At 51.7% G+C, this 15576-nt stretch overlaps 7 protein-coding genes across 7 annotated transcripts; 3 read left to right on the forward strand and 4 right to left on the reverse strand.

The window, feature by feature from the left end:
- Positions 1-297: 297 nt before the first annotated feature.
- On the reverse strand, positions 298-1754 carry K460DRAFT_270887 (uncharacterized protein; the record flags this gene model as incomplete). Its single annotated transcript, XM_040927683.1, has 2 exons — positions 298-648; positions 717-1754. The coding sequence occupies 2 exons, from the start codon at positions 1752-1754 to the stop codon at positions 298-300; spliced, it is 1389 nt and encodes a 462-aa protein (XP_040792752.1).
- Positions 1755-4175: 2421 nt separating this feature from the next.
- K460DRAFT_271562 (uncharacterized protein) lies at positions 4176-6815 on the forward strand (the record flags this gene model as incomplete). Its single annotated transcript, XM_040927735.1, has 1 exon — positions 4176-6815. The coding sequence occupies one exon, from the start codon at positions 4176-4178 to the stop codon at positions 6813-6815; it is 2640 nt and encodes an 879-aa protein (XP_040792753.1).
- A 190-nt stretch (positions 6816-7005) lies between these two features.
- On the reverse strand, positions 7006-7553 carry K460DRAFT_11721 (uncharacterized protein). Its single transcript, XM_040926599.1, has one exon. The coding sequence runs from the start codon at positions 7489-7491 to the stop codon at positions 7195-7197; it is 297 nt and encodes a 98-aa protein (XP_040792754.1). The 5' UTR covers positions 7492-7553; the 3' UTR covers positions 7006-7194.
- Positions 7554-7736: 183 nt separating this feature from the next.
- K460DRAFT_326788 (cytochrome P450) lies at positions 7737-10002 on the forward strand. Its single transcript, XM_040930636.1, has 3 exons — positions 7737-8110; positions 8185-8457; positions 8511-10002. Exons 1-3 carry the CDS (start codon positions 7901-7903, stop codon positions 9678-9680), a joined length of 1653 nt encoding a protein of 550 aa, XP_040792755.1. The 5' UTR covers positions 7737-7900; the 3' UTR covers positions 9681-10002.
- Positions 10003-10687: 685 nt separating this feature from the next.
- K460DRAFT_400269 (uncharacterized protein) lies at positions 10688-11635 on the forward strand (the record flags this gene model as incomplete). The annotated part of the gene is made up of 1 exon (XM_040936310.1): positions 10688-11635. One exon carries the CDS (start codon positions 10688-10690, stop codon positions 11633-11635), a length of 948 nt encoding a protein of 315 aa, XP_040792756.1.
- A 525-nt stretch (positions 11636-12160) lies between these two features.
- On the reverse strand, positions 12161-12748 carry K460DRAFT_372521 (PEBP-like protein; the record flags this gene model as incomplete). The annotated part of the gene is made up of 1 exon (XM_040934516.1): positions 12161-12748. One exon carries the CDS (start codon positions 12746-12748, stop codon positions 12161-12163), a length of 588 nt encoding a protein of 195 aa, XP_040792757.1.
- A 1046-nt stretch (positions 12749-13794) lies between these two features.
- K460DRAFT_11749 (uncharacterized protein) lies at positions 13795-14636 on the reverse strand. Its single transcript, XM_040926602.1, has one exon. It carries the CDS (start codon positions 14521-14523, stop codon positions 14011-14013), a length of 513 nt encoding a protein of 170 aa, XP_040792758.1. The 5' UTR covers positions 14524-14636; the 3' UTR covers positions 13795-14010.
- Positions 14637-15576: the final 940 nt, after the last annotated feature.

The following is a 15576-nucleotide window of genomic DNA, read 5'->3' on the forward strand; positions in this document are numbered from 1 at the left end:
GTATATGGATATCGGTGCAGCATGCTACACAGAAAGCCTTCGTTACACAAAGCCACCTAAAGGCGCCACACACCATGACCCCCAAACAGACTTTGACATATGAAGGAACAAAGGAAGAATAAGATGCCGCCCACTGTGCTACAAACAGACATCGTAACACAGCAGGTACATGGCCGGCTAACGTGACATGTCATCTGCCAACCTGAGATTACTATTCCTGGAGTTGAAATGTGTTGTAAAAGGATAGCGTGGAGGCGTTCACACAATCGCACAATCGATGACCTACAACTACCACAATTACTTGGACCCGGCCACTCGACCCGGATTCGGCGCCGCGAAAGGAGCGCTGTCTTGAGCCAGCTCCTGCAGCTTGCGAGCAGCGCAATCGGACAGCAGCGTTGCAAGCTCCGCCTTGTACTTCTCGTCGATCCTGTCCAGACGCATATCCAAGCCCCGCCTCACCAGGTTCTGTGTCGCCACGTCCAACTTGTTGTAGGTATGATTGCTCCACTTGCGCCCTGCTTCCTTGACGGCAGAGAACAGCGCCTCGTTCTCATCTTCATCCATGGCAACGTCGTCTCGGTGCTTGGCCGCCTCCCTCTCGACGAATGCGCGCACGGTGTACAAGTATGCTTCTTCTTCAGCCTTCTTCTACATCCTGTCAGTCTCTCCTCTCCTACAGCCGCAAGCTTCTGTTTCATTCAACCACTACTTACCCACTGCGCCTCCATGTGCTTTAGGGTGTTCTCCTGTAGCTTCTTGTGGATCTCTTCTTGCGTGGGGCGCGGCTTGAAGTTGCGCTTCACGATGTCGGGAATCTCAATCACGGGGTTCGACATGACTGGTTGGCGGCGACCTAGCAATGGCTCGTCGTAGCCTTTGACACCGTACAGGTGTAGGATATCATCTTCGTTGAGTTCGCTCGACCTGAAGCTGCCTGTGGATCCTGGGGGATCGAGGGGCGCCCCTGTGTTAGCTAGGTTGGCAGTGCGGTTAGTGGGCATCGCTGCTGTAGGGAGTGGTTTGCGGGTTGCGCGTGTGGTAGACGATGATGCGGGTGAAGCGGCACCGTCGAAGCTGAGAGCTGTGCGGCGACGCTTGCTGGGCGTCGGGGACGTCGAGTCAGATACAAAGTCAGTATCGTCGTGGTCGGAAGACTCCTCACTGGAGAAGTCCAAGACCATAAGCTTCCTCCGCACCGCACGCTTCTTGCTCGCCGCCAACTTGGGCACAGGCGCTGCCTTCTCTTTCCTCTCGGTCACTTTCTTTACTTCACCCTCAGCTTCAGCCTTTGTGGCCACTTCTTCCTTCTTAGCCTCAACCTCAGCCTTGACACTTCGACCGCCTGGCGTGGTCGCCACTGGCTTCTTCCGCACTGTGCGCTGCGTCGTCGGTGTGCCACCGCCGCCACTCATCAAATTCCCATGCAGCAATCCTCTACCCTGCTTCTCCCTCCGCTCATAGCACGGCTTGCACACTTGAAATGTGCAGCCTGGGCAGCGCCGCATAGTGTCCTTATTGCGCTGATCACACTCGGTGCACTTTGCAGTATGGACAGTCACAAGAGCGAACAGAGAGTTGTCAGACGTACACGAAGTGACTGTTCCGCCGGGTGTACGAGGTGTACGTGACGGGAAAGGCGAGGTGATGGACCGCCCTGGAGTTGCGGGAGGGAGATTGCGCTTGCGGCTTCTGGGCGTTGCTGGCGCTGGGGTGGTAGAGGACCTGGGGCCTGGGGTTGCGGGAGGGTCCATCGAGGCAGAGGGTGAGCCCTGCTTGGGCGGGGTGGAGGTCGAGGTGGAGCGAGGGGCCATTGCGGGTGAGGTTGATGACCCTGTCCAACGAAGGAGGTGGAGGGTATTTGCAATCGTCCTGGAATATTGGAAAATAGACGCTGGTGATTTGAGAATAAATACCAATCCGACTCGTTGCGGTGGGGCCAGCCAACTAGCAAACGAATGGACGTGGGTACGGTGAGTCTTGGCCTACTGAGAAGTTGTGAGGGGTACGAGGTGAGACGTCGATTGGAACGAGTGCGGACGGTTTGACTGAGGTGGTTTGTGCTTGGAGCTTGGTCACTCGTAGAGGATAGCGGGCTTGGATAGCGGGTGAACGACTTTATATCAGTCAGGGAAGCCCGGGGTGACCTTGAATTGCTATAGTTCTATTGAGTTGAGCTACGAGGTTCAGTTTTAGGCTTCACCTTGGATATCTAACCACTCACCTGTACAGCGGGACGGTAGAGAGAGAACCTAAGGGCTTCGGTCCGTGAGGAGTAGTTGCGAACGTAAAGAGCCGGTAATGTCTGCAGGATGAGTCTGATAAATATATATACAAAGGAAGCGACTGTGAATTACAAGCGATGCATGTACAGAACGAACGGAGCAAGATGCTGAACGGGATTTTATACGTGTGGGGTGTCTCGTGCGGGCAACAGGTGCAGTCACATCTCCTTGGTCATTGGAGTCATGGACTCTCTCTGTCATCCTTTCATTCACTTTGGTGTTTCGCCTCTCTGTGCTACCGGTGATCGTGTCACAGTAGTTGTCAAACGAGCTGCATGGACGTTGTTTGCACATGGCATTGTGATATGGGGTGCTGAAAAGGGAAAGAGAAAGTTGGGTGGAGGTATGAGCGTGGTGAGTGTAGAGGCTTGAGTGTACTATAGACGTGTTTCAAGCTCGTAATGGGGAGAATGCACAGACGATGGTGTTCCGTGCTTGCGATTTTTTAAATGAAAAGGCGTGCAGAAGTACTGGCAGAGATTATTGCTTTTTGGTTCGATATAGTGCGATTGGCTGGTACAGCAAAATGACGAGGCGGGTTGGTTGGAGTGGTGTGCAATAACTCCTGAACTTGAATCGCCGTATTTGCATACGTCTATGCTTCGTATTGGTTGGTAATCTATAAAGATTTAAGAGATAGGGGTGAAGTTGTTAGATCTCTACAGTGCGAATCGTAATAGCACAATTTGTAGATTGGAATTAAGGTGTTAAAAGCGCTTACGCCCCAGTGTTGCCTGTTGAGCTATTACTTTGGTAGATAAACTACCTATACTTCCCGTTGATGTCTTGACGTACAACGGCAATGCACCTAGGTCTCAACTATCTTTGGTAGCCACATGCTGTAAAGAAAGTCAACACATTGAAGAGACGTCGCGTGCTCGTGCTAATCAACCAGCCATGAATAGCAGGACATCTCACCTGGTTAGGGGGATAGGCAATAGGATCCATAATGTCGATGGAGTGACTCCTCGTGTCAACATGGCTACGCGTCCTTTTCAACCACCGCCCTTTGGCGATGATGGGCAAGCACGACGATGCGAGCTGATGGGGTTCTGTCGAGTCACAGCGACTCCATGACTAGGATTTGGGCCTACCCCGGACTCGCACAGTAATAGTGCAGCTGGGGAGGACTGCCGGTTGGCGGTAAGAATAAGTCGCGAGGCCCAGCTCCAGCCACATCAGCACGGCCGACGCAGTCATGCAGGTGCTCGCTCCTCTACCGTACCACTAGCCGACGCGTTCGCAGCCTCTTCAATTTATATCTCGCGCCAGTGACGCGCACGCGCAGAACGGGGCTGTCGGGTCGCGCAGCTCTCAACACCTACAGGCATCTGGCCTACCTTGAGTCGTTTCGTGGCAAACAGTTGTGCGTACGGAGGCATTCAGCTGGCGAAGACTCATCATCAGGCAGCCGCCGCGACGACGTCAGCTCTGCAACGTTTCCTACCACATCAAATTCGAACCTAGTATAGACACCTTTTACTGCAACGCTGCAACTGCGCTTGGCGTTGCTTATTCGCTGCAGCAGTCTCGTTTTCTTCTGCCGCATTTGCCCAGGCGGAGAAGAGCGAACCCTGTGGCGCTGCACAATCAAACATATAGCGTAGCTTCAGGCAGGCTTGGCCGACCTTTCCAGCCATCGCGACCGCCATATCCATCCACCAGGCACCAACACCATCATCTAAGCGGCCTCTATCTAACCCTTCGAGGACACTGGGCTACCCTTGTCGCAGGCCTCACTTTGGACGCTGAAAGAATAAAGCAGCACCGGCAAGCTCACCACTGGTCACATACATTCCGCTTCACACCAACCTTATTTTTATCTCTTGTATCTATACCATATACCCTTACCAACCACGAATGTACGAACCGCCAACATCACCCGCGACCATGGCCGATGCTCGCGCGCCCGCAGTGCTGTCTCCAGCATTGACGCTTCTGGACTACATGCATGCCCCTACCGTAGGCTTCTATTACCTCGGAGCTTGCGCATTCAGCCTGTGCATCTTGCAAAAGTCAAAGCCAATATCACATGAGAGGCGGCGGGGTGTATTAGCGTTGACCGTTGCACTGCTTCTCTCCTATGTTACTGAAGTTCTCTACTATTTCAGCCGGTCCATGGCGGATTGGCAGTACGAAGCGCCAGAACCTGCGGCAGTCCGCTGCTTAGGCTCCATACTAGTGTGGAGCCCTCTCATATGTTCGTTATGGACGAGCAAGTCCCTGCGATGGCATCCTTACTTTGGCGCATTCACCCTGCAATTCGCCCTCGAGACCACGACCTGCCTCATGAGCGCCTTTTCCATCCCAGTCGAGGCCCGTTCGAGCAACGTGCCTTTTGTCATCGATTGCATCAGAGCACTTGCGTCTCTTCTCTTGATGCTCGACGGATTCGTCATCTTGATCACAAAGCACGCGGAGAAGGAGAAGAGCTCAGACGAGGAGCGCCAATCGCTACTAGGAAAGCAGACGAATGGATCAGCAACTCAACCCGACACTAGCACTTATGGCGCTATTGCACAGGAAGTTTCCAGCGATCACGAGGCTGAGCCAACCGACAGCGACAAAGAGATCAAGGAGCAGCAGGCAAAGCGTCTCGAAGAGGAAGGTGGGTGGCTCGGATACCTCAAGGGGTTTGCAATCTTCCTGCCGTACTTGTTTCCCAAGGATGACTGGAAAGTCATGGGCTGCCTTGGTCTGCGGCTCCTCCACGTGATCCAGGAAAGATTTCTCAACCTACTTACGCCCCGACAACTTGGTATAATCACGAACAAGTTGCAGAAACAAGACGGCGTCATGCCCTGGAAAGATATCATGCTGTGGGTCTTGTTTAGCTACATCAACAGTTATGCCGGTCTTGGTGTTATTGATGGGCTGGCCAATCTTGTCATCTCCAACTCTGCCTATCGACGCATCACTCTGCTAGCCTATAGGCACGTCCTGGGCTTGTCTATGGACTTTCATACCTCAAAAGACTCCGGTGAGGTTTTAAAAGCCGTAGAGCAGGCTTCGTCTCTCAATTCGCTCATCGAGATGTTCTTGTTCGACATCTGCCCGATCCTTCTGGATCTCGTCGTGGCCATGTACTATGTCACGCACTTGTTTGATGCCTACATGGCGTTCATCATCCTGTTCATGGGAGCTGCATACATAACCATCGGGTGGTACTTTACCACACTCTCTCAGCCCAAGCGCAGAGATTATGTTGAGAAGCAACGCATGGAAAGCTCCACGGTCAACGAGACCGTGCACAACTGGCAAACGGTGGCTTACTTCAACCGCGCAGCTTTTGAGCATGATCGCTATGCATCTAACATCATCAACACCATTCGGGCGCAATACACGTACTACTTCCGATCTATGGGAGGCCACGCACTGCAGGATCTACTGACGACTTTTGGGTTCGCAGGATGCTGCATATTCGGCATGTCGCAGATCGTCACTGGGCGGAAACCTGTTGGAAACTTCGTAACGCTCATCATGTATTGGCATACCATGACGTCTCCGTTATATGTCTTGTCCTACAGCTACCGGCACATCTCGAGTTCTCTGATCGATGCGGAGCGTCTACTTCAGCTACTAAATACCAAGCCCGCCGTGGCTGATAAAGAAGGCGCCAAAGACATTGTAGTTCACACCGGAGAGGTAGAGTTCAAGGACGTCGATTTCCACTACGATGAGCGAAAGCCTATCATCAAGGGCGTGAATTTGAAAGCAGGAGGTGGACAGACGATTGCGTTCGTTGGAGAGACGGGTGGCGGCAAATCGACGATGCTCAAGCTGCTCTTCCGTTTCTACGACGTTACTGGAGGCTCCATCATGATCGACGGACAGGATCTGCGTTCCGTCACACAAGCGAGTTTGCGAGATGCACTTGGCCTCGTTCCCCAGGATCCTGTCCTATTCAACCAGTCCATTCGGCAGAACATCCGCTATGCAAAGCTCGATGCTACGGATGCTGAGATCGAGGATGCCTGTCGCGCTGCTGCGATTCACGATGACATTATTGGCTTCCCAGACGGCTATAATTCCAAGGTCGGTGAGCGTGGTGTCAGACTCTCTGGCGGTCAGCTACAGCGCATTGCCATTGCCCGGGTGCTGCTCAAGAATCCCAAGATCGTGCTGTTAGACGAAGCAACATCGGCCATCGACTCCTCCATCGAAGCACTCATTCAACAAGCCTTCCGCAAGCTCAGCCAAGGCCGCACGACTTTCGTGATTGCGCATCGTCTCAGCACCATTGTTGAGGCGGACCAGATTGTCGTCATTGAGAAAGGCCAGATCATTGAGAGAGGAAGCCATCATGAGCTACTGGAAGTCATGGGTGGGAAATATAATGAACTCTGGACGAAGCAGACGGCCGGTCACATGTCTGCCGCGAACTCAAAGGCACCCTCCAAGGCGCCCTCGACAAAATGCAATGATGATAACAGCGCGCCGTTGATTGACATCACGCCCGCTGAGGAGGATTCGGCTACAGCGACTGGAAGGAGCGATGGTGATGACGATACAGTGGGAAGACGCAAGTAAACATGCCTGTAGAGATGCCCGCCTAGGCGGTGCGATAGTAAGACACATCGAGATGTAGAGGTCTCGAACGTAGGCTTCGGCCATTTTCATTCAGCCTCATTCCGAGTCCGACCCAAGCAGCTGGAGAGTGTCATTCCAAACGAGTTGGTCGAACACGGTGGGGAACTTCGAAGACTTGATTGAACGTCGAGCAAAAAGCAAATAGCGGGGTAACTGCGATCTACGCAGATGGTGGTTTGTAAAGGAGTAGGGGTAGGTGCTACCGCGGTAGCAGTTTTGATGTGATCTCCTCGTTGTGTTTAACCACGAGGTGTCTCAATACGTTGCAGCTGTTGCGATTTCGTACGGCGCAGATGGAGAAGTTACGTACTCAATGTTACTATGAATATACGTTATGATTTACTTGCATTTTCGAAATGCATGCTTCTTGCACCAAAATCCTCCCAACGGTAAACACTGAAGATATCCTGACGGATACTACTCTCACGATGTTTATACCAGACGTCAGATACGCCATCCGACGTAAAACCGCAAGCCAGCCAAACACGTATCGTTGCTTCGTTTTAAAGGCCACTCGTCCTACGTATGGCCTTCTTCTTCGTGGCGTTACACCTCGCAAGGCTAACGCCTTCGGAACCAAGCAAAGCCGTAGCCACCAAACCAACACACACCACATCCTTACCTCTGCATCATCATACCCATAGCCTCTTTTTCGTCCGCATCCTCACCTCAACCTACGCACGAATCAGCGCTAGCATGAAGCGGAGGAATAGATGACAATGTGCAGCAGTAATTGGGCAGTAGTGCACAGACGCGGCAAGAACGATTGCGCCGCGCACCGCCTGACGGAAGGGCGCTAGGCCGGTTCCGTATGCCGTCGTATAGCGTATCGTATATCGAAGCTTGAAACGACGCGTGTGTGGCCACCTCGTTCGACTACATAGCCTGACCACTCCTTGTCTACAAATTGCTCTCTCTTTTCTGCGTCTTCTTCTTGTTCTTCTAATTTCTCTGTCTGTCACCAGCTGTCACCCTGCCCCTGCGTGGTTCTCCCAGGTCGCCTTATCGATACGACGTACCAAACAATGGCGATCCCCAAGCGCGCGCTCCTCCTCTCGTCCGCAGCCTTTACGTTTTTCAGCTTTCGCTATGCGCCGCAAGTCGCTCTGTTCCCGCGCAGCTACTTCTGGAATATAACGACGCTGTTTCTGCTCGGAATCTTTGCGCAGTTGTGCTGGAGTGTGATTTTGTATCCGCTGTTTCTCAGCCCCTTGCGTCATTTGCCGCAGCCGCCGGTAAGTCTGGATGCCGAGCGAGCACGAATTGGGATGAATCTTTTGAAATCATCACTGACGGCGTCGCTTGTTAGGATGCCCATGTTCTCCTAGGACATTTCAGGCGGATATTCAAGGATCCGAGTGGTGAGCCGCAGAGAGATTGGATTGATACCGTGCCAAATGATGGCGTTTTGTATTATCGATGGCTGTTTAATGAGCCAAGGGTACTGGTGACGAATCCGAAAGCCTTGGGCGAGGTGCTTGTGCAGCGGAGTTATGACTTTGTTAAGCCTGAGAGACTTCGGAATGGCCTTGGGAGGTTGCTTGGTGTAGGGATTCTGCTTGCCGAGGGCGATGAGCACAAGGTATGCATTTCGTGTGGGAGACATTCAGGAAATGGTCAACTAATTTCGAGCAGCGTCAAAGAAAGATGTTGATGCCAGCTTTCTCCTTTCGACATGTCAAGGACTTGTACCCGATATTCTGGAGCAAGGCGCAAGAGATGACGAATGGAATAGCAGCGGCTATCAAGAACAGTCCGGATGCATCGTCAGTAGTTGAGATCCGCGACTGGGCTTCGCGCGCAACGCTCGACATCATCGGCGTAGCAGGAATGGGCCGAGATTTTGACTCGTTGACAAATCCAGCCAACGAGCTGAACGCAACATATCGACAAATCTTCGCTGGAAACCGCTACGCCCAGCTTGTCCAGTTGCTTCTAAGCATGCTCCCGCACTGGTTAGCGGTGAACTTACCTCTGAAACGCAACGACGAGATCGGAAACGCCGTCAGCACCATCAAGAAAGTAGCAAGAGATCTGATCCGAGAAAAGCGCACAACGTTCGAAAAGGGAGGCGACATAGGCACGGATATCCTCTCTGTAGCCATGGAATCCGGCGGCTTCAGCGACGAAGACCTCGTCAACCAACTCATGACCTTCCTCGCAGCCGGCCACGAAACCACCGCGTCAGCCACAATCTGGGCCGTCTACCTCCTCTGCAAACACCCAGACGTACAAACACGCCTACGGGAAGAAATCCGCACAGAACTCCCCGCACTGTCAAATTCCAATAGCCAGATCTCATCGGCCGAAATCGACAGATTACCCTACCTCAACGCCGTGTTGCAGGAAACAATGCGCATCTTCCCACCCGTCCCACTCACCCTCCGCGAAACAGCAAAAGACACTACAATCCAAGGCCACTTCATCCCCGCCCGCACAACCATCATCATCTGCCCCTGGGCCATCAACACATCCGTACACCTCTGGGGCGCCGACGCGCGCGAATTCAACCCCGAGCGCTGGCTTGGTTCCGGGCGTGCCAACACGGGCGGCGCGGAATCAAACTATGCTATTACGACGTTTTTGCATGGGCCGAGGAGCTGTATTGGGAAAGATTTTGCAAAGGCGGAGTTCGCGTGTCTGGTGGCGAGCTTGGTGGGGAGGTTTGAGTTGGAGTTTGAGGATCAGGCGTATGAGTTGAAGATTCAGGGGGGGATTACGGCGGGGCCGAAGGGGGGGTTGAGAGTTAGGATTAGGGGTGTTGGAGGTAGTAGGGAAGAGGAGGAGAAGGCGGAGGTGTTTTGACGTGGACGAGTGACGTGGGGGGTGTAAAGAGAATCCACTTGAACAAGTTTTTCTTTCCAGTACGGTTTATTTGCACACTACGTCAAATGCTGTACAACCAGTATACAGATCTGAAAAAGGTAGCTTCCATTCCTATGAGGCTACGGACCGCTGTACTAGTCGTACCCTTGCTCAATTGCAGATCACTCTGTCGACAATGGATCACCAGCAGAGAATGGGTCAAACGCACGCCTGCAGGGATCCCGTGATTTTCCAGCTGCCGTTGTGCGGTGGTTCACGGCCGCTAGTTCTCTCGCGAACAACAAATCAAGATCTACGTGATAATATTGAGCCAATGTAGTCTTTTGAACGTGAAAACCAGGGCAGTTTAATGGAGGTTGCCTAGAGGTTCTGCATCATCGTTCAATCATTCAATAGAGATGATCCGAAGATCATGTCCGTTCACTCATAATCTGCGGAAGCCAGTCGTCTATCCTACTTGGCCTTCTGGTTATCTACTCCTGGTAACATCTAGTTTCAAATTGGGCCTAGACAAAAGAGGTGTTTGAGATTATGCGGTACCGTATTAGCTAGCGAAGTTAACCAAGAACTTTTCCTAATCTGGCCCAAGGTCACGCATTGAGCTAATCACACCTGAGAGATTGATGATGTATGTCTTGAAGAACCTGGTTACTCGAGCTCAGGACCAATTATATAACGTAGAAAGTGCTGTTACTGTTTCTTTTCCGCGTACTGAGATCCACATACAAAGATTTATAAAGCTTGATTAGCTCTTTGCTCAGGTGATCTCGGGCCAGATTAGGACCAAGGTTTGCATGTGGGCCACCCATTTCATTTCAAAGTTAATCTTGGTCGCAAGAAGAATCAGCTGGTCACACAGCTGAGCTGGCTCTAGCAGTATATCTTGTGCTGATCCGTATGCCGGCTAGCTCACATCACTCCAACTATCGAACTTCACATCGAACGCCATCTCAAGTCCAGCGCCTGACCAAAAACCAAGTCCAACAATGACTAAATATAATTTTTTCAAGAACATCTGGCAGAATTCAAAGCGAACAAGAACAGGCGTTGATGGATCTGAGAAGACTGTACAAGAAGAACGAGGAGATGAAATACCCGCCACACCACCGCCGCAATATACCGATGTTCATTCAAAAGACGACAGCAAAGATTCCCTACCCAACGGCAATACCAGTTATCCACTTTTGACCGAAGTCAGTCATCAGAGCAGATATCAAAGACGCAGCCGACTCTTCTCGTTCCTCATGGAAATAATAGCTGTCACATTCTCGACAGACTGTCAGGAACTCAAAAAAGCCTTAATAAAGATCAATCCTGACTGGGCCGACCTCTCATGTACCGATGATTCCTCTTCTGTCGCAAATGACAAAGGTAGAGCCATGATCACAGAACTCTCCGCTCTTATTCAAGACCTACAGAAGGATCTGAGTTATGGTCGCTGGCCCTTAGTCCGTGGGCGGGATAAAGATCTTATCAAAAAGACCGTGTTGGAGCCTGTCCAAGACTGGGGTATAAATCTTGACTTTGTTCTAGAAGTCATAGGCCGGTACAAGCGTGTTGAAGGTTGCCGTGGACCAGAAAGCACGCTGGTCGAGTTTTGGATGCTATCGTCGACTAGCACGGACCTAGGTGATACATTAGCATCGCATGTTTTACTTGTTCAATCTCTCGGATTGGACACGGAGCTACGCCTTATATTGGAGGATTCTATCGCCGCGTACCAGAAAGAGAAAGGATTAGGAAAGCGTCGTACTTCAAAGGAATTGCAAGAGGAATATATGTGCTCCCCAGCGATGACATGCTGCTGGCCGCTGAGCGATGTATACATGGATCTAGCCAGAGTATTGAGGGGCTTTCAAACAAGCGGCGAGATGCATGATCCTTTCGGGCCGAGCCGGACAAGACTGACTGCGAGTAGGGCGAAAGCATCGTGAGCGCTGGACACTGAGGATGAAGTTGATAATCCCACGTTTTGTTTGTCAGGAACATTCTCAATGGCTAGCAAGAGACAAATTAACAGGCTTTACTCAGTCAGCATCTTCTATCAAATAGAAACGAAATCCACGTTGCGCCTGATAACGTCTAGGCCCGCTCAAACTACAGACGCAGAAACCATTGACACCCTTCTGGAGCCATCCAAAGCAGTTGATTTAGACCGTAGATATGATTTGAGATCCTCCAGCCCCCGGAGGCCGTCCGCAGGCTCTTCAGCAGTCGCACTTGTACCGTCGAGGAGTTTACCATGAAAAAAGAGAGTGCTTGGAAGTAACTCGAAGCATGACTCTATAAGGAGCGGAATTCGATCAGAAGTATATGAAGCTCACTAGCTCAGCACCATAAGTCTCTTGCTACGTGCAAACTACGCTGCGCCATCTGATGCCCACCTCTAAGCTCAGCCTGCTTGACATTCACAACCATATCATCATATCAATCCGACCTCCACAAGCCAATACAACTCCTCACAACTCGTCTTTCTTCTCCTTCCACCCATCCCCAACGCCCCTCATCCACTGCAACCCTACCAACTCCAAGCCATGCTTAGCAACAAACTCCGCGGCAGGGAAACTCCTCCTATCCACAAATTCCTCTCCCCCCACATCCGCCTTTTCCAACTTCAAACCCCCAGGCTCTTTGAAAAGAAGAAACAAGTACCGATGCGGACCGCTCTCATCCTTGGGCCCAGGAGCAAGGTACTGCGTCAACGTGCGTCCAGATTGGATGATATCCGACGTCAAGGAAGAAGGGGAAGGAATGTTGGTCACGACCCAGTGGCGCCAGTAGCTGAACTTGGGGTCATCGGGCGTGGGCGCATCCGGGTCGATGAGCAGGAATGTGAAGGATTGGGCTGACGCATCGGGAGTTGTGGATGTAATGGAGATGATGGGTTGCTCTTTGACTTGGCTGACGCGTGCGAAGCTTCCGTGTTCTGGTGATATGGAGGGGAATTTGACAGTGAGGTTGAAGGTGGGGGTGAAGGTTTCTGGGATGACCTTGGAGGGGAGGAGGTTTGCGCTTCGCAGCGAGTCGAGAAGGGCGTTGGAGGCCATTTTTGCGTTTGAATATTCCTTGTTTCTGGTGTATTTGGTAGAGTGAAGTTGATGTAGGTTGAAGGAAGCGTTGAGGTGCGCGGGATCGTTTTGTTGCGTCGCTTTCTTGAGATACTCGTGATTGGTGGATAATTGAATTAGGTCTTGCTTGGGGCTCCGCTTGTTCTTGGCTGGACTTGAAGAGGTTCGGTTTCGCTGCAATGTGAGCGAGGTAGATATGTATGTAGATGAGAAGAACGCTGCGAATACCACATGGAGGATACAACTGGGTGTGTGTGTTCTGATGGCGTCCTTGGCGAAAGATCAGAACGGTGTTGAGATGATCAACACAAAAACACTAAGATAGTCGTAAAAGATTGCAACGTTGAAGTGAACGAGACGTTGGAAGCCGGGGGTGAACATGATGCACTTTGGCGTTTGCATTGAGAGTCAATATCGCAGCCATTGCTCGCGTAAAGCACGCATTTCCCAAGGGTCAAGTCCATTAGGCGTTCTAGGTGGGTTCCTTGACAGTTGCCCCTCTTGACGATGGTTCTGTCCTTTTCTTCCTATTACGTTTCCACTATCCTACCTACAGTTGCTAGTAAGGCAGCCGTACTCTTCTCCTCCCAAAACCGACACGCTACTACGCTTGCGCTCGACGCGCCTAAGTTTTCCACATACTTTCCCAGCCCCGACCAAATATAGGCTGTTTCTGTTTGCTCGATTATCGAAAGCCTCAGACGAATCAACCAGATCGGAAGACGCGAAGTTGGCGCAGTACCTGCGTCAGTACCTGAACCCATGTTTGGCAGAAAAACGACGCTCAATTGGTAGAATCTAATGAACATGGTGTCGAAACAGATCTGAGAGCGGCGCAGTGATCCTCGCGAGACTTTTCGAGAGCGTGCTATTTCGGGATAGGGCTGGGCGGTTCGCGCACGTGGAATGGCCCCCAATATGTTTCAAATGTCATTTCCACATTTGTCTTTGCGATCGATGATAGCCAATCGCGTCTTTGCCCAACATGCCCTCAACAATATCGCATCTCGTATTTTTCATTTCCTCTCTTCAGCTCTTCCGATCTCCGGGCATCGGCTCCGACGTCAACGCATAGATAACCTCACGTGCGAACGGGTGGCTGAACCATTCTCGCGCTCAGCCCTGTGCTGCGCCTCACCTGTCCTGCCGCAGCTCGACGCCAAACTGCCCATGCCCGCAAACGCGTTCATTTTGCAATTGACCAATGCCATCTCTTTTTTCTGCCAGTATGCGAAACTGTACTATCCTGGACTTTGTGCAGCGATCATCCTCTTTTGTCCGAGCAATGGCCCCGCGAGGACGACTTGGGTCGGGTGCTTTGGGAGCTGGACCTGGCTAGCAAGCGTGATGTGGCATCGGAACAGCGCGGCAGTGGAATTCAGCATCTTAGCATGTGGGGAAGTGCAATAGAGGATGGAGTCAGGAGAGATAAAAGATGGGTCCTGGTAGAGCGAACAAGCGGTTGATGGCAGCAATGCAGCGCCGGTAGTCTTCTCCAGGAACTTAACCTGCGGGTAGTTTAATTGCCAGTGCGTTGGCAGCCTGCTAGAAGCGCAAAGGGGAAAAGATGGCAGCGGGCAAGCCCGACGATCGTCGCTATGTATTCGGTTCGAAACCTCAAAGTGGTGAGTTTGGGCTTGACCGGTGAGGCTGCAACGCATGCAGCAGCCTGCACGAAGGTGCATGTACGTGCAGCAGCGGTATTGAGAAGTCGGTGAAGCTCCACCGGAAAATATGCACGATTGAATCGCCATCCCTGCGAATTCGCTTCGCTAGAACAGCGAGGACATTACGGGCCACTCACTTGATTTGATGGTAGCGGGGTCGTACGGTTAACGGCGCGCAAGCTGTTCGCTAGAGAGCGTACCTGGGAATGCCCTTGCTCCCTGATGCGGAGATGGCGCAATGGGATGACAGTTGGCATCTGTAGTGCGCGATTTGATAGCCTGAGGAATAGCAAGTCACTTGGGCCTTCGCCCGAATGGCGTGGTGCGAGTATGGAGTTGAGGGGCTGCGGGGCATTGAGCGTTGGCAGTTGAGACGAAGGAATCCAACCTTTTGCCCCTTGAATGTTCACCAGCTCTTGTTCTTCGAACCTACACTCATTCCACGAGCAAAATGCGATACGCATTTGAAGTCTAGTGGGTGCTGGATAGGCCCGATTGACCGCGCAGAGAGCGACCTCTTTGACACCTGATAGCGATGACGAACATCCTCAACACACGATAAGAATGGCACCGAAAACCTCCTACGCGTACAACCTCACTCGTCGCCTCGAACTAGGTGGCAACTCGGTCTTGCATCTATTGCGAGGAAACATTGTCGACGATCCCTCCATACCTCATCCCGTCTAGGCAGCGATATGCAAATCGATCAGCGCCGCGTAGGAATGAAGCGAGATGGCACTTGGGCATCGTGAGGTTTTGATTGCGGATCCTCGACCATTGTCCTTTCTGCCGGCCATGGTATCCTTGCTGGAGGGAACGACGTGTTCGTCGCACGAGTCAGATCTGGGGTCGTTGCGGACAATGTTGTTTCCGGCATACCGGCGACAATCTGCAGTGGAAGAAGACACGATCAACAGCATTGAAGGATTATCCTATTCATTGTCAATAATGTCTTGCGAGTAGCTGGTAGTGGATCAATATTGCAACCTGGTATGGTTCGCGGAGAATATACTCGAAATAACGGTTGGCATGAACATGATCTGTGGATCATCTCTATTGAATGAGATCATTTTCATTGAATAAGATCATCTCTATTGATAGATATCGTAGAAGGTGGCGATTATAACATTCATAGTAAGA

Source organism: Cucurbitaria berberidis (genome assembly GCF_010015615.1).
Source record: "Cucurbitaria berberidis CBS 394.84 unplaced genomic scaffold K460scaffold_1, whole genome shotgun sequence".
NCBI classification, from domain to species: Eukaryota; Fungi; Ascomycota; class Dothideomycetes; order Pleosporales; family Cucurbitariaceae; genus Cucurbitaria; species Cucurbitaria berberidis.